Source organism: Bombina bombina, chromosome 2, assembly GCF_027579735.1.
Source record: "Bombina bombina isolate aBomBom1 chromosome 2, aBomBom1.pri, whole genome shotgun sequence".
Lineage (NCBI taxonomy): Eukaryota > Metazoa > Chordata > Amphibia > Anura > Bombinatoridae > Bombina > Bombina bombina.
In genome coordinates, this window is record NC_069500.1 from 855,840,346 (window position 1) to 855,863,539 (window position 23,194).

The 23,194-nt window shown below is 39.0% G+C and overlaps 1 protein-coding gene across 1 annotated transcript in view; it reads right to left on the reverse strand.

Annotated features, from left to right (window-relative positions):
• ADGRL3 (adhesion G protein-coupled receptor L3) overlaps positions 1-23,194 on the reverse strand; it is a 1,741,359-nt gene that overhangs the window by 1,025,380 nt on the left and 692,785 nt on the right. The window contains exon 7 of the mRNA XM_053703187.1: positions 5,497-6,297. Coding sequence (XP_053559162.1) covers positions 5,497-6,297 — 801 coding nt within the window. The remainder of the gene's footprint in view (positions 1-5,496; positions 6,298-23,194) is intronic.

The following is a 23,194-nucleotide window of genomic DNA, read 5'->3' on the forward strand; positions in this document are numbered from 1 at the left end:
CCCTCTTGTTTTGAAGCAGAGGAAGTTGATGCTGCACCTGCCTTGAAATTTCGAAAGGCACGAAAATTAGACTGTTTGGCCCTTGACTTGGCCCTGTCCTGAGGAAGGGTATGACCCTTACCTCCAGTAATGTCAGCAATAATTTCTTTCAAACCAGGCCCGAATAAGGTCTGCCCCTTGAAAGGAATGTTGAGTAATTTAGACTTTGAAGTCACATCAGCTGACCAGGATTTAAGCCATAGCGCCCTACGCGCCTGGATGGTGAATCCGGAATTCTTAGCCGTTGGTTTAGTCAAATGAACAATGGCATCAGAAACAAATGAGTTAGCTAGCTTAAGTGTTCTAAGCTTGTCAATGATTTCAGTCAATGGAGCTGTATGGATGGCCTCTTCCAGGGCCTCAAACCAGAACGCCACTGCAGCAGTGACAGGCACAATGCATGCAAGGGTCTGTAAAATAAAACCTTGTTGAATAAACATTTTCTTAAGGTAACCCTCTAATTTTTTATCCATTGGATCTGAAAAAGCACAACTGTCCTCAACCGGGATAGTGGTACGCTTTGCTAAAATAGAAACTGCTCCCTCCACCTTAGGGACTGTCTGCCATAAGTCCCGTGTAGTGGCATCTATTAGAAACATTTTTCTAAATATAGGAGGTGGGGAAAAAGGCACACTGGGTCTATCCCACTCCTTACTAATAATTTATGTAAGCCTTTTAGGTATTGGAAAAACATCAGTACTCACACACAATTTCTCTGGCACTGCAATTGTGTCACAGTCATTCAGAGCAGCTAATACCTCCCCAAGCAATACACGGAGGTTCTCAAGCTTAAATTTAAAATTAGAAATCTCTGAATCAGGTCTCCCTGAGTCAGAGATGTCACCCACAGACTGAAGCTCTCCATCCTCAGGTTCTGCATATTCTGACGCAGTATCACACATGGCTCTTACAGCACTACGCGCTCTGTATCTCGTCTAACCCCAGAGCTATCGCGCTTGCCTCTTAATTCAGGCAATCTGGCTAATACCTCTGACAGGGTATTATTAATGATTGCAGCCATGTCCTGCAAAGTAATCGCTATGGGCGTCCCTGATGTACTTGGCGCCATTTTAGCGTGCGTCCCTTGAGCGGGAGGCGAAGGGTCCGACACGTGGGGAGAGTTAGTCGGCATAACTTCCCCCTCGACAGAACCCTCTGGTGACAATTCTTTTATAGATAAAGACTGATCTTTACTGTTTAAGGTGAAATCAATACATTTAGTACACATTCTCCTATGGGGCTCCACCATGGCTTTTAAACATAATGAACAAGTAGTTTCCTCTGTGTCAGACATGTTTGTACAGACTAGCAATGAGACTAGCAAGCTTGGGAAACACTTTAAACCAAGTTAACAAGCAATATAAAAAAACGTTACTGCGCCTTTAAGAAAAACAAATTTTTACAAAATTTGAAATAACAGTGAAAAAAGGCAGTTACACTAACGAAATTTTTACAGTGTATGTAACCAGTTAGCAGAGCATTGCACCCACTTGCAAATGGATGATTAACCCTTTAATACCAAAAACGGAATAATAAATGACAAAAACGTTTTTTAAAACCAGTCACAACAACTGCCACAGCTCTACTGTGGCTGTTACCTTCCTCAAACACGACTTTTGAAGCCTTTTGAGCCCTTCAGAGATGTACTGTATCATGCAGAGGGAAGCTGAATGTCTCCGTCTGTAATTTTTGCTGCACAAAAAAGCGCTAAAATGGGCCCCTCCCACTCATATTACAACAGTGGAAAGCCTCAGGAAACTGTTTCTAGGCAAAAATCAAGCCAGCCATGTGGAAAAAAACTAGGCCCCAATAAGTTTTATCACCAAACATATATAACAACGATTAACATGCCAGCAAACGTTTTATATTACACTTTTATAAGAGTATGTATCTCTGTTAATAAGCCTGATACCAGTCGCTATTAAATCACTGCATTTAGGCTTAACTTACATTAATCCGGTATCAGCAGCATTTTCTAGCAAATTCCATTCCTAGAAAAATGTTAACTGCACATACCTTATTGCAGGAAAACCTGCACGCCATTCCCCCTCTGAAGTTACCTCACTCCTCAGAATATGTGAGAACGGCAGTGGATCTTAGTTACTTCTGCTAAGATCATAGAAACCGCAGGCAGATTCTTCTTCTAAATACTGCCTGAGATAAAATAGTACGCTCCGGTACCATTTAAAAATAACAAACTTTTGATTGAAGAAAGTAACTAACTATAATACACCACTCTCCTCTTACTACCTCCATCTTTGTTGAGAGTTGCAAGAGAATGACTGGATATGGCAGTAAGGGGAGGAGCTATATAGCAGCTCTGCTGTGGGTGATCCTCTTGCAACTTCCTGTTGGGAAGGAGAATATCCCACAAGTAATGGATGATCCGTGAACTGGATACACTTAACAAGAGAAATGTTAATTTTAGTGAGCCCTACTGTAATGTACACATCCCCAACAATCCTTTGTAAGACTATGGCTTTAGAGAAGTCCAACAGGGGCTTCATATTACTGGCAAGATTTCTTAAAGAATCTTGCAAGCCCGGAGACCTCTAGATAATTGTATCCCTGGAAGCCCAAGGGAAATGAGATCTGCCACCCACAGAAAATATTAAAGTTTTTTTTAGAATGCAGAAACTCACAGGGTGTGCGACTTTAACATGGGGAGCATATGGCACATTCCCAGTTTGAAGCAAATACAGGTTAAATTGTAGTGATCACATTTCAGTTTAATTTTGATTTTACTCTATTTTAGTACATAATACTTTTCTGTCAGTTAAATAAGTTTCTTATAAATTTTGAGCTCACTTCACCTGTGTACAGCTGGCAAAATAAATCAGTTAAAATGCAGGTGTGAAATGATTATAGAACATAACATGAGTCGTTAGAGAAGGTCAGGCACAACTGAGGGGATGACAAACACAAAGTGCAATAACAACAGAGGAAACACAGAAATATAATTCTAATTTGTAAAGTTCACAATCCTATCTAAATGCATGAAAACACAAAATATTAAGTACACTGCTTAAATATAAAATAACTTTTTCTAGTATTGAATATATGAAACTGAAAATGGGGATTACAATGCAAATGTTTCCTCTATGTAAAAGTATCCCTTGACCACTTCCTTCTTGTCGTCTTTGCTAGCACTACCCAACCAACCTACACAAGTATGGGTTATGCCAAAAACGGCATCCATACTATTTTCCCTGTTAGTGAAACAGCTTATTTAGGCAACTAACACTTAAAGGGACAGGCTAGTCAAAATTAAATTTTCATGATACAGATAGGGAATCCAATTTAAAACAACTTTCCAATTCACTTTTATCATCACATTTGCTTGTTCCTTTGATATTCTTTGTTAAAAGCTAAACCTAGGTAGGCTCATATGCTAATTTGTAAAACCTTGAAGGCTGCCCCTCATTTCAATGCATTTGGCAGTTTTTCACAGCTAGAGGGTGTTAGTTCATGTATGCCATAATGATAACTTTGTGACCATGCCCGTGGAGTTACAAATGAGAGGGCACTAATTGGCTAAATGCAAGTCTGTTAAAATAACTAAAATAAGGGGGCAGTCTGCAGAGGCTTAGATACAAGGTAATTTACAGAGGTAAAAAGTATATTAACATGGTTATATTAATATACTTTTCCCCTGTCAATTCCCCTGTTTTGCATAACAAACACGGTTGTGTTTGTTATGCAAAACAGGGGAATGGGTAATAAAGGGATAATCTATATTTTTAAACAATAACAATTCTGAAGTAGACTGCCCCTTTAAAGTTTGTTCTAGTAGTCTTTGGCTTCATGTTTTCAAAATAATTGCTATATTGGAATGTATTTAATTACCATTTGAGTAGTAATAAGCACATTATAGAAATAACTTTTTTTTTTTTTTTTTTTTTTTTTTTTTTTAGATCAGTCAAGGAAAAAAAAAAGAATGATAATCAATAGAAAACAGGAGTTGCTGCAGTACTATGTATTTAAATTGGAACAAATCTTTACTCATTTATTACATTATATGCAGCTATAGTAATGTGTGTAAAGTATTTTGCCAATCAAGTTTAAAAATCTTCTCTCCTAAAACATTTCCATTTGTTAAGAAATTGGATGCACACAAAAATGCTTATACCTTGAATAAACCAGAAAAAAAAACGGTCACTTGTAAACAATCAGCACACTTAAGAAAGTGTGCTGATTGTTTACAAGTGACCGTTTTTTTTCTGGTTGTGTACAAATTATTGTTCAAGTGAATTGGCCTATAATACACTGGTTCTGCTTTTCTTTGTAGAGCTCACCATTTAAAAAATTAGAAAAAAACTGGTAAACATTAACCCTAATTTGGTTGTCATGGAATAAAAACAGAGAGAAAGGAAGGATGACAGATGTAGTGGTGATGGCAAGGCAATATAGGATGGGGTTGGACATATAAAAACCAGGAACTAAATAAGAAAGAAAAAAAATAGACTAAACAGAGGTAGTGAAACAGAAATCAAAAATCTGTGGGAAAATTGTGATAACTGTGGTTTTGCACAAGTATATTCTGTATCACAATTATGAAAATTATATCTAGTAGAAAACATGTCCCTATATAACACTACATCATGATTTGGTACAATTGAATTACAGTATTCAGCACAGAGTTTGTATGCACCCTAACAAACTTTACAAACAAATACACCCCAAATCACTAGAGTGAACGCATGTTTACATTAAAATATTTAATACAAATAAATTAATAAAAATTATCTATAAGAGCTTTAAATGCCTGTTACTATGTATAAACACATCTTTAAACAATAAAAATATACAATACAATATTTATTTTAAATAATCAAAAACAGCAATTTTTTTTACGCTGAAATTGCTAAGCCATATTGTAATAGAGAAGGACTCCAAACTGTATATCAAACTATCTGAAGAGACACTAACAAATGGCTTAAAATGAACAATGAAATTACCAACTGTATTATAATATTTATCTATATAATGTTCAGAATATCAGACAAAAAGCTGAATTTATTTGCTTCTTTTTTATTTCCTTGTAGTCCATGTGAGAATTGTTTATTTTTTTAAACAAAAAATCAGGCATGCAACAATTAACTAATCAATATGTTTTCATTGCATAGGCAATCCAATGCAGTTTGTGCAAAAGATCCAGTGGTGATGAGTATTGGGTCACTGATAATACATATTATTTCCCCAATGACACAATAACATAATTGCCAGTTCTCTAAGCTGGCTCAATCAAAGAAAGTGAGTGCATGTTACCTACCCCTGCCTGTATGCTCCACAAGTCATATGTCCTTTTTAAGATATTACTGAAACATTAATAAACTTTACTAGGAACATGTTTACTTATGTGTTTTGTAAAATGTATCTAAAAGAAATGGTCTGGAATGTATTTTAAAATATTTCAATGAAATTTAAATAAAAATAAAAAAATATATATTAACATACCTGATTTACTGTCAAGAGCTCCAAAATCCAAAGAATACTTTACCACGTGATAATTATTCCAAACATATAGAAGGTTGTCACGGGGATTATAATCCACAGCTGCAATATATTGATATGAATTAGGAAAAGGTATGTCTACATAACCATCCCTATTTTGGTCAGTATTGTAAATGTAGTCAATCTTATTTCCAGTGGCTTCATTGTCATCATCTTCATATACAGATTTCACTACATACAATATCCCACAAATCATGAATGCATTTGATGCTGAACGTTTATCGTAAGCTGTATCCCAGGTTCCTTCAATTCTTAAAGTGTATGGGTTCAATTGGCTAATAACTATTTTACCATTATTTTGTTCTGTTGCATAGATGACCCACAATCCATTCTCATCTACTGCAAGATCAATATCTGATTTACCACCCCACCTATATGGGGAAGTATCATGATAATTGGCACTAGCAATAATGGCCTCTCCACTTTTTATTCTTGTTCTGAGGTCAAATTTGACAATGTTCCTTGTACGTTCTTTGTTAAAAAATAGAGCTCCATCATAGACAACAAATCCTGTGCCATCAACCCTATGAGGAAGCTTATAGGTTGTAGTTGGTCGCCCGGCAATGAAGTCATCTTTGGAAGAGTACTCTGTTAAGGTATCAGTTCTGTATGGTGTCCATGGCATATAGTATATTTTGTCAGAAGCTTGTAGGGGATCTTTACACCAAGCGCCAGACTGGTGATCAGACTCAAATAAATGTTCACTTTGATAAACACCTTTAAGTAATCCTGGGCATAGGAAAACTGTAAGGGGAAAATAAAAAAAAACCATAAAACTCCTTTTAGTAATTTGTTAGAAAAAATATTTTTTTTTTTTTTAAAAATGAAATGGCAAAATAAGAATATCACAGTACGCAATGATACCTTTTTTATTGGACTAACATTACAATATATATATATATATATATATATATATATATATATATATATATATAAAAATCAGGGGTTTAAAAATTATCCCAAAATGGTTCTTGTCCTAGCCTAGTTTACTGGCACACTATAAATTTTGGAGCCATGTTATGCTAAACTTTATTATATTTTACACATTTTTTTTTTTTTTTTTGGTGTAATAAAATGAATGTCTTTATCCAGACTCCTTACTTATAAATGAAAATAGAGGGAGCATATAGTTGTATTTATTATTTAGTGCTTTGTTTATTTGATCTGTTGCATTATACGTTTAATCAAATTTAAATGTTAACGAACCAACATAAGTTAACCTATAAATATAAAGCCTAAAAATGTTAATAGCTTTGCCAATTTTACAAATTTTAGGAAATTTACTGGTAGCAAATGAAGTGTTAACTCAGAACACATTGCCATGAGAATCCTTATTCTTTGTTGCTGTTAAAAAAGGTGGTGGGTGGAAATCCCCCTATATGGTTCATAGCACATAAACATAGCATGGAGGAGGGGGGTGGCCTCATGCAAAACTTTGTCTTCCAGAATGCTCACTCCCCCACCACTGTAAATTTCATGCTGGGAATTAGAGTCTATAACTGCAGTGGCACAATACTGAGAGGAAAATTGTGAACTATAAATTCCAGAATGCTATGTAACTCCCAGAATATTGTGCTTCTTCCTCTAAAATAGAGCTACATTCATTGGAAAAAAATGTGCATTCTATTGTCTTTTTTTTCCTGCAGTTTGTACAGTTGGTTATGGTTGCCACCTTTGTTGGAAAAAATATCAGACATATTAATTAGCATAAATAAATATGCAGACATGACATCACAGGAAGTGATATCACACAATAAGGTTGGAACAGAAGCATTTCCTAAATGTTTACTAAGTCCAGCACATCAGACCTATAGTCCTGATTACCTGAGACATTAGATCAGATCAATAGCCCTGAAGTACCTGGCAATTATATACATGCATTAACTTTCATATCATATAACCATATGCACTGACCAGAAACCACATGGTCACACACAGACACCCACACGCAAAGCCAGTTAATGTATGCACACAAACAGGTATCAACAAACCTTACACACTGGACAAGTTCCCACAGACATCCATGTGCATGCATGCACACATATTTAAATAAGTACAGACATACAAGCACACATGCTGCCATAAATGATTGCATGTACATGTGCACGCACACACACATTCCGTACATCCACAGGCACTTATATACAAACACCCACATTTGCAAATATACAAGCAACACATGCACACACAAATAGATAAAAAGAAGCACACAGGCTGCCACAAATGTCCACAATAGGAATATACAAACACTGTCAGGGTACCTGTGCAATAACACTGAATAAACTACAGATGTATCCTAGAATGTAATATTTCATTTTAGCTAATATCTAATTTGATATACAGTTGCAAGAAAAAGTATGTGAACCCTTTGGAATGATATGGATTTCTGCACAAATTGGTCATAAAATGTGATCTGATCATCATCTAAGTCACAACAATAGACAATCACAGTCTGCTTCAACTAATAACACACAAAGAATGAAATGTTGCCATGTTTTTATTGAACACACCATGTAAACATTCACAGTGCAAATGGAAAAAGTATGTGAACCCTTGGATATAACAACTGGTTGAACCTCCTTTGGCAGCAATAACTTCAACCAAATGTTTCCTGTAGTTGCAGATCAGACGTGCACAACGGTCAGGAGTAATTCTTGACCATTCCTCTTTACAGAACTGTTTCAGTTCAGCAATATTCTTGGGATGTCTGGTGTGAATCGCTTTCTTGAGGTCATGCCACAGCATCTCAATCGGGTTGCGGTCAGGACTCTGACTGGGCCACTTCAGAAGGCGTATTTTCTTCTGTTTAAGCCATTCTGTTGTTGATTTACTTCTATACTTTGGGTCATTGTCCTGTTGCAACACCCATCTTCTGTTGAGCTTCAGCTGGTAGACAGATTAAGTTCTCCTGCAAAATGTCTTGATAAACTTGGGAATTCATTTTTCCTTCGATGATAGCAATCCGTCCAGGCCCTGATGCAGCAAAGCAGCCCTAAACTATGATGGCCCCACCACCATACTTCACAGTTGGGATGAGGTTTTTTGGTGTGCAGTGCCTCTTTTTCGCCACACATAGTGTTGTGTGTTTCTTCCAAACAACTCAACTTTGGTTTCATCTGTCCACAGAATATTTTGCCAGTACTGCTATGGAACATCCAGGTGCTCTTGCGCAAACTGTAAATGTGCAGCAATGTTTTGTTTGGACAGCAGTGGCTTCCTCTGGTATCCTCCAATGAAATCCATTCTTGTTTAGTGTTTTACGTATTGTAGATTCGCTAGCAGGGATGTTAGCATTTGCCAGTGACTTTTGTAAGTCTTTAGCTGACACTCTAGGATTCTTCTTCACCTCATTGAGCAGTCTGCGCTGTGCTCTTGCAGTCATCTTTACAGGACGCCCACTTTTAGGGAGAGTAGCAGCAGTGCTGAACTTTCTCCATTTATAGACAATTTGTCTTACCATGGATTGATGAACAGCAAGGCTTTTGGAGATACTTTTATAACCCTTTCCAGCTTTATGCAAGCCAACAATTCTTAATCGTAGTTCTTCTGAGAGCTCTTTTGTGAGAGGCATCATTCACATCAGGCAATGCTTCTTGTGAAAAGCAAACCCAGAACTGGTGTGTGTTTTTTAGGGCAGGGCAGCTGTAACCAACACCTCCATTCTCATCTCATTGATTGGACTCCAGTTGGCTGACATCTCACTCCAATTAGCTCTTGGAGATGTCATTAGTCTAGGGGTTCACATACTTTTTTCCACCTGCACTGTGAATGTTTACATGGTGTGTTCAATAAAAACATGGCAACATTTCATTCTTTGTGTGTTATTAGTTGAAGCAGACTGTGATTGTCTATTGTTGTGACTTAGATGATGATCAGATCACATTTTATGACCAATTTGTGCAGAAATCCATATCATTCCAAAGGGTTCACATACTTTTTCTTGCAACTGTAAATGGATCTCACTACAACCCTTGCCCCCCTCACTTCTGTTTAATACAAGTGAGGACTAAAGGAAGACATTTGGTTCAATTAGTGAAGATAGAAAATACACATTTAGCCTTTGAAGCTCATAGCTCCACATGAAGGATAAACATTGGGCCTGATAAGTACCCAAGCCTGGGAGCATCCTGGGGTGTTGGAGACCAGATTCTCTATATAAGTCAGATAAGCAAACAGAAATTTTGAGAATATAGTTATTAGCACAGGCCTGTTAAATGCCCCTGAACCTCAGATACACAAATAATCTGAACTCAAGTTACCTACAGACATATGGGAAAGCTGTGACTTAATCTTCATATAAGAGTATATTAACAACATGTATATATATATATATATATATATATATATATATATATATATATATATATATATATATATATATATATATATATATATATATATATATATATTTATATATGTGTGTGTGTGTGTGTGTATATATATGTATTGATCTGAAACTTACTGTATTGGATAGATGTCTGCTGTATTGAAGGGCTGCATTGGTGAATTTTAAGTGTTTTAGAGTCTCAGCATAACAACATTGTTTCTTTCATTTCAGACCAAGGAGAAAAGGAAATTTATGCTTACCTGATAAATTTGTTTCTTTAACGATATGACGAGTCCACGGATTTCATCCTTAATTATGGGATATCGCCTCCTGGTCAGCAGGAAGTGGCAAAGAGCTCCACAGCAGAGCTGTATATATACCCCATCCCTTCCCTCCCCCTCCAGTCATTCAACCGAAGTTAGGAAGATAAAGGAAAGGCCAAGTAGCAGAGGTGACTGAAGTTTAACAAAAAATAAAAACCTGTCTTTAGAAAAATAACAGGGTGGGTCGTTGACTCGTCATATCGTAAAAAAACATATTTATCAGGTAAGCATAAATTTCCTTTTCTTTTACAAGATATGACGAGTCCACGGATTTCATCCTTACTTGTTTGATGCAATGCCAAAGCTATAGGATACGGATGAAAGGGAGGGACAAGACAGGAACCTAGATGGAAGGCACCACTGCTTGAAGAACCTTTTTCCCAAAAAGAGCCTCAGAAGAAGCGAAATTATCAAATTTGTAAAATTTGGAAAAAGTATGAAGAGACGACCAAGTTGCAGCCTTGCAAATCTGTTCAACAGAAGCATCATTTTTAAATGCCCATGAGGAAGCCACAGACCTAGTAGAATGAACTGTAATTCTTTCAGGAGGCTGCTGTCCAGCAGTCTCGTATGCCAAACGGATGATACTCTTCAGCCAAAAAGAAAGAGGTAGCCGTAGCTTTCTGACCCCTACGTTTCCCAGCAAAAACCACAAACAAAGAAGATGTTTGACGAAAATCCTTAGTCGCCTGCAAATAAAATTTTAAGGCACGAACTACATCCAAATTATGTAGCAGACGCTCCTTCTTAGAAGAAGGGTTAGGACATAATGAAGGAACAACAATTTATTGATTAATATTCTTAGGAAGAAAAACAGGTTTGGTACGTAAAACCACCTTATCCGCATTGAAAATAAGATAAGGTGGATCACATTGTAAAGCCGAAAGCTCAGAAACTCTGCGAGCAGAAGAAATAGCAACCAAAAATAAAACTTTCCAAGATAATAACTTAATATCTATGGAATGCAGGGGTTCAAACGGAACCCCTTGAAGAACTTTAAGAACGAAATTCAAACTCCAAGGAGGAGCAATTGGTCTAAATACAGGCCTGATTCTAGTCAGAGCCTGACAAAAAGATTGAACATCTGGAACATCTGCTAGACATTTGTGTAGGAAAATGGACAAAGCAGAAATCTGTCGATTTAAGGAACTTGCTGACAACCCTTTCTCCAATCCTTCTTTGAGAAAAGATAAAATTCTGGGAATCCTAACTCTACTCCATGAGTAGCCCTTGGATTCGCACCAATAAAGATATTTACGCCATATCTTATGGTAAATCTTTCTAGTAACAGGCTTATGTGCCTGGATTAAGGTATCAATGACCGAATCAGAGAACCCTCGCTTAGATAAAATCAAGCCTTCAATCTCCAAGCAGTCGGCTGCAGAGAAACCAGATTCAGATGAAGGAATGGTCCCTGAATGAGAAGGTCCTGCCTCAATGGAAGCTTCCATGGCGGCAGAGAGGACATGTCCACCAGATTGGCATACCAAGTCCTGCAAGGCCACGCAGGAGCGATGAGAATCACTGATGCCCTCTCCTGTTTGATCCTAGCAATCACCCAGGAACAGAGAGCAAATGGCGGGAACACATAAGCTAGGTTGAATGACCAAGGCACTGCCAAAGCATCTATCAGTTCGGCCTGAGGATCCCTTCCGTACCTTCGAAGCTTGGCATTCTGTCGAGATGCCATCAGATCCAATTTTGGTCTGCCCCACCTGAGAATCAGGGTAGCAAAAAACTTCGGGTGAAGTTCCCATTTCCCCGGATGAAACGTCTGTCTGCTCAAAAAATCTGCTTCCCAGTTGTCGACTCTTGGGATGTAAATTGCTGACAGATAACAAGAGTGAGCCTCCACCCAACGAATTATCTTGGATACTTCTGTCATCGCCAAGGAACTCCATGTTCCTCCCTGATGATTGATGTAAGCCACAGTCGTGATGTTGTCCGACTGAAATCAGATTAATTTGGCCGATGCCAATTGAGGCCAAGCTTGAAGCGCATTGAATATTGCTCTCAATTCCAGAATACTTATGGGAAGTAGGAACTCTGCTCGAATCCACACTCCCTGAGCCTTCAGGGAACTCCAAACTGCCCCCCATCCTAGTAGACTGGCATCCGTTGTCACTATCACCCATGTGGGTCAGCGGAAGCACATCCCTTGGGACAGATGATTCGGCGACAACCACCAAAGAAGAGAGTCTCTTGTCTCCTGATCCAGATCTATCTGAGGAGACAAATTTGCATAATCTCCATTCCACTGTCTAAGCATGCTCAGTTGTAGAGGTCTGAGATGACAATGTGCAAACGGAATGATGTCCATTGCTGCCACCACCAATCCAATTACCTCCATGCACTGAGCCATTGATGGCCGAGGAGTGGACTTAAAGATTCTGGAGACATGCCGAACCCTTAACATTCTGACTTTCGTCAAAATGATTTTCATGGATACGGAATCTATTCCCAGGAAAGGAACCTTTGTCTGTGGAATTAGTGAACTCTTTTCTAGATTCACTTTCCACCGATGAGTCCTTAGAAAGGACAGAACCATGTCGGTATGGGACGTTGTCAGTTGAAAGGAGGACGCCTGGATTAGAATATTGTCTGGATAAGGCGCCACTGCAATGCCCCGCGGTCTTAGAACCGCTAGTAAAGACCCTAGAACTGTTGTGAAAATTCTGGGTGCCGTGGCCAACCCTAAAGGAAACTGAAAATGTTTGTCCAGGAAGGCAAACCTTAGAAACTTGTGATGAACTCTATAGATAGGAATGTGAAGATATGCATCCTTTAAATCCACGGTAGTCATATATTGACCCTCCTGGATCAATGAAAGAATTGTCCGAATTGTTTCCATCTTGAAGGATGGGACTCTGAGAAACTTGTTTAGACTCTTGAGATCTAAAATGGGTCTGAATGTTCCCTCTTTTTTGGGAACTACGAAAAGATTTGAGTAAAACCCCTGTCCCTGTTCCTGTATTGGAATGGGACAAATCACTCCGATGGTAGAGAGGTCTTTTACACAACGTAAGAATGCCTCTCTTTTTATCTGGTCTACAGACAATCGTGAAAGAAACCTTCCCCTCCCAGTTGTTACCCCTGGGACACGATTTCTAGTGTCCGGGGATCCTGAACATCTCTTATCCAAGCCTGGACAAAGAGAGAAAGTCTGCCCCCTACTAGGTCCAGTCCCGGACCGGGGGCCGTCCCTTCATGCTGTCTTGGGAGCAGCAGCAGGCTTCTTGGGTTGTTTATTCTTGTTCCAAGCCAGATTGGGTCTCCACTGTGCGAAGTTCCCTTCCTGTTTAATGGAAGAGGAAGAAGGGACACCTTTGAAATTTCGAAAGGAACGAAAATTACTCTGTCTCCTTTGTTTGGATGTCTTGTACTGAGGGAGGAGATGACCCTTACCTCCCGTAATGTCAGAGATAATCTCTTTCAATTCAGGCCCAAATAAAGTCTTTCCTTTGAAAGGAATAGCTAATAGCTTAGATTTAGAGGATACATCCGCAGACCAAGATTTCAACCATAATGCTCTGCGTGCTACAATGGCCAAACCTGCATTCTTAGCCGCCAACTTGGCAATCTGAAAGGCGGCGACCGTAACAAAGGAATTGGCTAGCTTAAGGGCCTTGATTCTATCCAATATTTCCTCCAAAGGAGTTTCAGTCTTAAGCGACTCTTCTAGGGCATCAAACCAAAAGGCAGCCGCAGTTGTAACAGGTACAATGCAGGCCGTTGGTTGCAATAGAAACCCTTGCTGAACAAACAGCTTCTTTAGAAGACCCTCCAACTTTTTATCCATAGGGTACTTGAAAGCACAACTGTCCTCAATAGGAATAGTCGTTTGCTTAGCTAGAATAGAAATATCTCCCTCCACCTTAGGAATTGTTTGCCTAACATCCCCAACGGTGTCAGGTAAAGGGTACATTTTCTTAAATATAGGGAAAGGAGAAAAAGGTATACCTGGTCTTTCCCATTCCTTGTTAATAAATTCTGAAATCTTTTAGGAATCGGAAAAACATCAGCATAAGTAGGAACCTCCAAATATCTGTCCATCTTACACAATTTCTCTGGAGGAACTACAATAGAGTCACAGTCGTCCAGAGTTAACAAAACCTCCACCAATAACAGGCGAAGATGTTCAAGATTAAATCTGAAGGACATCATATCCGAATCTGCCTTGGGTAATGCACTACCTGAGTCAGACAATTCTCCTTCTGATAAAACCTTCCTACCCCCCCTCTTCAGAGTCCTGGAAGGGAAGATCGGAGATCGCCATCAAGGAATCAAAAGTCGCCTGGACTACCTGGGTTTCTATTCTACTATGTTTACCCTGTAGTACTGGTAAATTAGATAACACCTCTGTCAGGGTTGAGGACATAACAGTAGCCATATCCTGCAGAGTGAATGATGCAGACACAGATGAAGAACATGGCGTTGCCTGTGGGGGTGTTATGGGCTGAGATGCTTGGGATTGAACTTTATCCTGAACCTCATCATTCTGAGTACAGTATTGCAAAGGAGAAAATTCTCAGAGTTCACCTTACCCTTACACTGTGTATATATGATTTGGCAATAACCCACAATTATAAAAACATAGATTGCTTCTAAATTTGATAGAGCCTTGTCACCTTGCCACAGCTCCGTTGCGGCTCCTACCTGCACCTGTGACGGGAACAAAAATAATCAAATGCGCAATCCAGAAAGTAGGCTAGAGGCTGAGATGACCAAACTAATACACTGACTGCGCTATAAAAGCGTGCAAAGTCTAGCTCCGCCCCTCGTGGGCATAATACAAAACGCTCTATTCAGACAATCAATATCCGCCATTAACCGGAGATCAAAACATCATATGCACTCCGAAATAGGCTAAACGCTGTTTTCTTTTACCCCTTGCGTCAGTCAGCCCCATGAAAAAACATAATTTATGCTTACCTGATAAATTTATTTATCTTGTGGTGTATCCAGTCCACGGATCATCCATTACTTGTGGGATATTCTCATTCCCAACAGGAAGTTGCAAGAGGACACCCACAGCAGAGCTGTCTATATAGCTCCTCCCCTAACTGCCATACCCAGTCATTCGACCGAAAAACAAGCAGAGAAAGGAGAAACCATAGGGTGCAGTGGTGACTGTAGTTTAAAATTAAAAAATACCTGCTTTAAAATGACAGGGCGGGCCGTGGACTGGATACACCACAAGAGAAATAAATGTATCAGGAAAGCATAAATTATGTTTTCTCTTGTAAGGTTTATCCAGTCCACGGATCATCCATTACTTGTGGGATACCAATACCAAAGCTAAAGTACACGGATGAAGGGAGGGACAAGGCAGGTACTTAAACGGAAGGTACCACTGTCTGTAAAACCTTTCTCCCAAAAATAGCCTCCGAAGAAGCAAAAGTATCAAATTTGTAGAATTTTGAACAAGTATGAAGCAAAGACCAAGTCGCCGCCTTGCAAATCTGTTCAACAGAAGCCTCATTTTTAAAGGCCCATGTGGAAGCCACAGCTCTAGTATAATGAGCTGTAATACTTTCTGGAGGCTGCTGGCCAGCAGTCTCATAGGCTAAGCAAATTATGCTTCTTAGCAAAAAAGAAAGAGGTTGCCGAAGCCATTTGACCTCTCCTCTGTCCAGAGTAGACAACAAACAAAGCAGATGTTTGACAAAAATCTTTAGTAGCTTGTAAGTAAAACTAGTAATAGACGTTCCTTCTTTGAAGAAGGATTAGGACACAAAGACGGAACAACAATCTTTTGATTGATATTCTTATAAGATACCACCTTAGGTAAAAACCCAGGTTTGGTACGCAGAACTACCTTATCTACATGGAAGATCAGATAAGGAGAATCACATTGTAAGGCAGATAACTCGGAAACTCTACGAGCCGAGGAAATAGCTACCAAAAAAAGAACTTTCCAAGATAAAAGTTTGATATCTATGGAATGAAGAGGTTCAAACGGAACCCCCTGAAGAACTTTAAGAACCAAATTTAAGCTCCAAGGTGGAGCAACAGGTTTAAACACAGGCTTGATTCTAACTAAAGCCTGACAAAATGCCTGAACGTCTGGGACATCCGCCAGACGCTTGTGCAAAAGAATAGATAGTGCAGAAATCTGTCCCTTTAAGGAACTAGCTGACAATCCTTTCTCCAATCCTTCTTGGAGAAAAGATAATATCCTGGGAATCCTGACCTTACTCCATGAGTAGCCCTTGGATTTACACCAATAAAGATATTTACGCCATATCTTATGATAGATTTTCCTGGTGACAGGCTTTCGTGCATGAATTAAGGTATCAATGACTGACTCTGAGAAACCATGCTTTGATAAAATCAAGTGTTCAATCTCCAGGCAGTCAGCCTCAGAGAAATTAGATTTGGATGGTTGAAAGGACCTTGAAGTAGAAGGTCCTGTCTCAGCGGCAGAGTCCATGGAGGAAAAGATGACATGTCCACTAGATCTGCATACCAAGTCCTGCGTGGCCACGCAGGCGCTATCAAGATCACTGATGCTCTCTCCTGCTTGATCTTGGCAATCAGACGAGGGAGCAGAGGAAACGGTGGAAACACATAAGCCAGGTTGAAGGACCAAGGCGCTGCTAGAGAATCTATCAGCGTTGCCTTGGGGTCCCTGGACCTGGATCCGTAACAAGGAAGCTTGGCGTTCTGGCGAGACGCCATGAGATCCAGTTCTGGTTTGCCCCAACGATGAACCAATTGTGCAAACACCTCTGGATGGAGTTCCCACTCCCCCGGATGAAAAGTCTGTCGACTTAGAAAATCCGCCTCCCAGTTCTCTACACCTGGGGTATGGATAGCTGATAGGTGGCAAGAGTGAATCTCTGCCCAGCGAATTATCTTTGAGACTTCTAACATCGCTAGGGAACTACTTGTTCCCCCTTTATGGTTGATGTAAGCCACAGTCGTGATGTTGTCCGACTGAAATCTGATGAACCTAATTGTCGCTAGCCAAGTCTGAAGAGCATTGAATATCGCTCTTAGTTCCAGAATGTTTATTGGAAGGAGTGACGTCTCCTGAGTCCACGATCCCTGAGCCTTCAGGGAGTTCCAGACTGCACCCTAACCTAGAAGGCTGGCATCTGTCGTTACAATTGTCCAATCTGGCCTGCGAAAGGTCATACCTCTGGACAGATGGACCCGAGATAGCCACCAGAGAAGAGAATCCCTGGTCTCTTGATCCAGATTTAGTAGAGGGGACAAATCTGTGTAATCCCCATTCCACTGACTGAGCATGCAGAGTTGCAGCTGTCTGAGATGTAGGCGTGCAAACGGCAATATGTCTATTGCCGCTACCATTAAGCCGATTACTTCCATGCACTGAGCCACCGAAGGGCAAGGAATGGAATAAAGAACACGGCAGGAATTTAGAAGTTTTGATAACTTGGACTCTGTCAGGTAAATTTTCATTTCTACAGAATCTATCTGAGAGGAAGGAAACTCTTGTGAGGGGGGATAGAGAACTCTTTTCCTTGTTCACCTTCCACCCATGCAACCTCAGAAATGCCAACACTATGTCCGTATGAGACTTGGCAATTTGGAAGTTTGATGCCTGAATCAGGATGTCGTCTAAATAAGGGGCCACTGCTATGCCCCGCGGCCTTAGGACCGCCAGAAGCGATCCCAGAACCTTCGTAAAAACTCTTGGGGCTGTAGCTAACCCAAAGGGAAGAGCTACAAACTGGTAATGCCTGTTCAGGAAGGCAAACCTGAGAAACCAATGATGACCTTTGTGTATCGGGATGTGAAGATAAGCATCCTTTAAATCCACTGTAGTCATGTATTGACCCTCCTGGATCATAGGTAGGTTCCTCCTTTGGAACTGGATGGATCACTCCCATAACTAGGAGGTCTTGTACACAGTGTAAGAATGCCTTTCTTTTTATCTGGTTTGCAGATAATTGTGAAAGGTGAAATCTCCCTTTTGGGGGGGAAGCCTTGAAGTCCAGAAGACATCCCTGGGAAATAATTTCCTGGGCGAAGAGCGAAAGTCTGCCCCCTACTAGATCTGTTACCGGATAGGGGGCCATTCCTTCATGCTGTCAGAGGCAGCAGCAGGCTTTTTGGCCTGCTTACCCTTGTTCCAGGTCTGGATAGGTCTCCAGACCGTCTTGGACTGAGCAAAAGTTCCCTCTTGTTTTGCATTAGAGGAAGTTGATGCTGCACTTGCCTTGAAGTTTCGAAAGGCACGAAAATTAGACTGTTTGGCCCTTGATTTGGACCTATCCTGAGGAAGGGCATGACCTTTTCCTCCAGTGATATCAGCAATAGGCCCAAATAGGGTCTGCCCCTTGAAGGGAATGTTAAGCAGCTTATACTTTAAATCAAGTTAACAAGCAAATATAAAAAACGGTACTGTGCCTTTAAGAGAAACAATTTTTGTCAGAATTTGAAAAACAGTGAAAAAAGGCAGTAAATCAAATGAAATTTTTACAGTGTGTATAATAAGCTAACAGAGCATTGCACCCACTTGCAAATGGATGATTAACCCCTTAGTTCAAAAAACGGATCAAAAAACGATATAGACATTTTTTTTAACAGTCACACCAAACTGCCACAGCCTTGCTGTGGGCCTACCTTCCCCAACAAACGATTTTGGAAAGCCTAAGAGCCCTTTAGAGATGTCCAATAGCATTCAGGGGACTCCTGGAGGAAGCTGGATGTCTCAGTCTGTAAAAGTTACTGCGCAAAAAAGCGCTAAATTAGGCCCCTCCCACTCATAGTAACACAGTGGAAAGCCTCAGGAAACTGTTTCTAGGCAAATTTAAGCCAGCCATGTGGAAAAAACTAGGCCCCAATAAAGTTTTATCACCAAAGTATATATAAAAATGTTTAAACATGCCAGCAAACGTTTTATATTGTAAATATAAAAGAGTATTACCTCAGAAAGTAAGCATGATACCAGTCGCTATTAAATCACTGTATTCAGGCTTACCTTACATAAATTTGGCATCAGCAGCATTTTCTAGCATTCACATCTTCTAGAAAAATCTTAACTGCACATACCTCATAGCAGGATAACCTGCACGCCATTCCCCCGCTGAAGTTATCTCTCTCTTCAGTCATGTGTGAGAACAGCAATGGATCTTAGTTACAACCTGCTAAGATCATAGAAATCACAGGCAGATTCTTCTATTTTTCTGCCTGGAACAAAATAGTACAACTCCGGTACCATTTAAAAATAATAAACTTTTGATTGAAGCAAAATAACAGCTACATTTCACCACTTCTCTCTTACTACCTCCATGTTTGTTGAGAGTTGCAAGAGAATGACTGGATATGGCAGTTAGGGGAGGAGCTATATAGACAGCTCTGCTGTGGGTGTCCTCTTACAACTTCCTGTTGGGAATGAGAATATCCCACAAGTAATGGATGATCCGTGGACTGGATACACCTTACAAGAGAAAACAGCCCTCACACAACTTCCCAGCACTTCAAGGCACACACGCCTGAATGTCTAGTATGAACATATAACACAATAATCCCCAGCTTTCTTTGATAAACTTTGTCAGAGAACTAGGTACATTATGTCATCATGTACATGCATACCAGCGCTTCTAGGTAATAACCTGCTAGAGTGTCTGGTTCTGTCACCGCTTTACTTGCATATACATACCATACAAAGCATAGTAAAAATACAGTCCATCTGAGAGTCTGTTCTTTGTCCCAGAATAAAGAACTGCACTTACCTTCATGATAACTTCAAAGTGCCAAGAGGTGTCACCTATCCTCCTGAGGTCCTGTGAAACAGAGAAGTCTTAGTTAAGATTTTCTAAGACTATGTACATCAAACACAGCACAATCCTGGGAGGCACAGTGGAGACAAAAATCCACCAGATCCCATAGTCTAAAAAGACTACTTGAAGCTGCTCTGAAATAAAATAGTACAATTTGGCACCATTTAAAAACAAAAAACTCTTGATTGAAGAATCTAAACTCACTTTACCTCTTCCTATCACGAACACAGGCAAAGAGAATGACTGGGGGGGAGGGAAGGGAGGGGCTATATATACAGCTCTGCTGTGGAGCTCTTTGCCACTTCCTGTTGACCAGGAGGTGATATCTGTTGACTCGTCATATCTTGTAAAAGAAAACGTAAATTGTCACATAAATTATATATAAATTGTGTTTTTCATGCACTCAAAATAACACTATCAAGAGATGTACAAAGATGTGAGCTATATTTATATTGAAAAGGAATGAGACTCCAATAAGCATATTTCAACATAGAATTGATAATATACTTGTGTTTGATCTCAAATTGTAAATTTTCAATTATATTAAATGGAATATATATGCTGACCAGATAAGTTTATTAATACTGAAATTAAAGTATATTTAATAAACATTTTAAAGGTTAGATATTAAGCTTTAGCAGTATTGATAGTGAGACTGCATTTCTGGTTATCTGCTGCCCCCTCGTGGATTAAAACTGGTATGAGAGCCAAACAAGTTGCCTGTTTAAAACATATACCAAACCAAATAGCCTATGAGATCTTCAGATCATAGAGCGAATCAGAGACAAGCCTATCAAAATCTTGTGGGGATGATTAAAGAAAAGAAGGAGGTGGTTTACCTGATAAAGGTTGCCACACACAGTAGACAAGGGACACACAGACTCAAAGAAGCATAAGTTTTGGAGAGGAAAATACACAGGCTTTATGCCAAGTAGATTCTCTGCCATTTTGGGACACTTTCTTGAATAAAGAAAGATAACAGTTTTGAGGCCTGTACCTTTGCAATATAGTGGATAAATCCTTCTTTGATGACCAACAAGAAATTCTAGAAACTGAATAATCATTTGGTTATGTGGTAACATATGACAGTGACTATAATTTAATATTTTAAAGCAAACACATTCATTATTGCTACAGTTTAATTGAAGTTAATAATTTTAAAAGGGCACTTTGTATTTTATGCTTAAATCCATAGTCCTGTGTAGTCTTAGCTAGTCACATAAATTGGCTGTTCACAACAATGATTATATATATATATATATATATATATATATATATATATATATAATTTCAGGTGTTTTTAATTGAAATTATATAGAATCATTTGTGGGCTAAGTTACTTAATTAAACTTGTCTAAAAGTTATCTTAAATCAATTGAGACCCAGTAAGATTTGTGTGAGGTATCTTGGTATATTGTTTGTCTGGACACTGTGAAGTTGGCGGTCCATATTCTGGTATTTCATTGTGTTATTTTAATGCAATTCATTGCGAGTAAGGTTAATTTTAAAAGGTATATATTTTTTTATAATCTGCTGTATAGAATATTGTAACAACATAAATGCGTATGGTTGATTCATAATCTAGTTTCTATAAATATATTGCAATGTGTATATAAATATTAATTAATCTAAAGAATTTATGAATAAATATTAATTTCAATTGTTTTGTATATACATTTTTAATTGGGGGTTTGTTTTAAAGAAGAATAACAAATAAATTGTATTATAACCCTGCTATATACTGACATATTATTTGGAGGCACCGCTAGAAGATTATTATATTTATCACATTTATATAATATAATTGTAGTAAATAGAGATTATAAAAAAGAAAAAAAATGGAAAAATGTATTATTTTTTTTATTAATTTTTCAAAATTAAAGGGACATTTAACACCTGATGAAAAATGCTAAAACCTACTTTTTCTTATTAATAAAAATAAAATAATCACTGCTGTCTATTTTATCTGTTCCTCTTACCCCAAACTGTTGACAAAGATTGTTTTGAAGTACAGTGTTGATCCAGTGCTTGATTCTACTATGTAAGCTGCCATATTGTAACGTACCTTACAGAAGCACAGCAGTCACATGACACGCACAGTATATTATTTGTTGCATATACTTAGAGAATCACATCTGTTTGCAGTGTGTGAGCTGCAGTGTCGGAAGATATTTATTTTTTGTCACTCACAGTATAAATGTATTAGCTTTCCCCATCTAATACACATATTATGCAGAACAATTGAAAAAAAAAATTCTTTAAAGCACTGTTTATGTTTTTAACACCCCCCACAGTTTTACTCTTCAAACTGCCCTCGAGTTTTATGCTCTAAGCAAAAGTCATTTCCAGTGAACTTCAGGTACTATTGTCGTAAATCATTGTAAGCTCCGTGAGGGAGAGAGGGAGGGGGAGGCTCTCAGACACGCTGGATATACTGATATACTCCATGCAGAAGATTTTTGCTTCTTATGACCTCTCCTGCTTATGTACCAGCTAATGTGATCACCAGTTAGTAATGATCATCTGGTTTTATTTAGCAGTTTGATCTGCTCTTGTCACACCCTCTGCCAAGACACAGTCACTAGAGCAGAACTCTGTGTGTGATCATCAGAGGGTGTGACAGGAGCAGATCACACTGGTAAATAAAACAGACAATCATTACTAACTGATCACATTAGCTGGTAAATAAGTAGGAGAGATCACAAGAAGCAGAAATCTGCTCTGCACGGAGTATATCAGTATATCCAGCGTGTCTGACTCTGAGAGCCTCCCTCTCACTCTCTCCCTAACGGAGCTTCAGCTTTCAAATGATTTATGACAATAGTGCCTGCCCTGAAGCCGTGCACTGGAAACGGCTTTTGCTTAGAGCATAAAACTTGTGGGCAGTTTGAAGAGCAAAACTGTGGGGGCCGTTAAAAACATAAACAGTTCTTATAAAGCATTTTATTTCCATTATACTGCATAATATGTGTGTTAGATAGGGAAAGCGAATACATTTATACTGTGAGTGACACATAAATATGTATGTTTAGAGGCTGCAGCCAGATGTGATTCTCTAAGTAATATGCTGTTGTGTCATGTGACAGCATCATGAGCATGCGACTGCTGTGCCCCTGAAACGCATGTTACAATATGGCAGCTTAGATAGGAAATTAAGCACTGGATCAACATTGTACTTCAAAGCAATTTCCTTCAACAGTTTGGGATAAAAGGAATGAATAAAATAGAAACAGTGA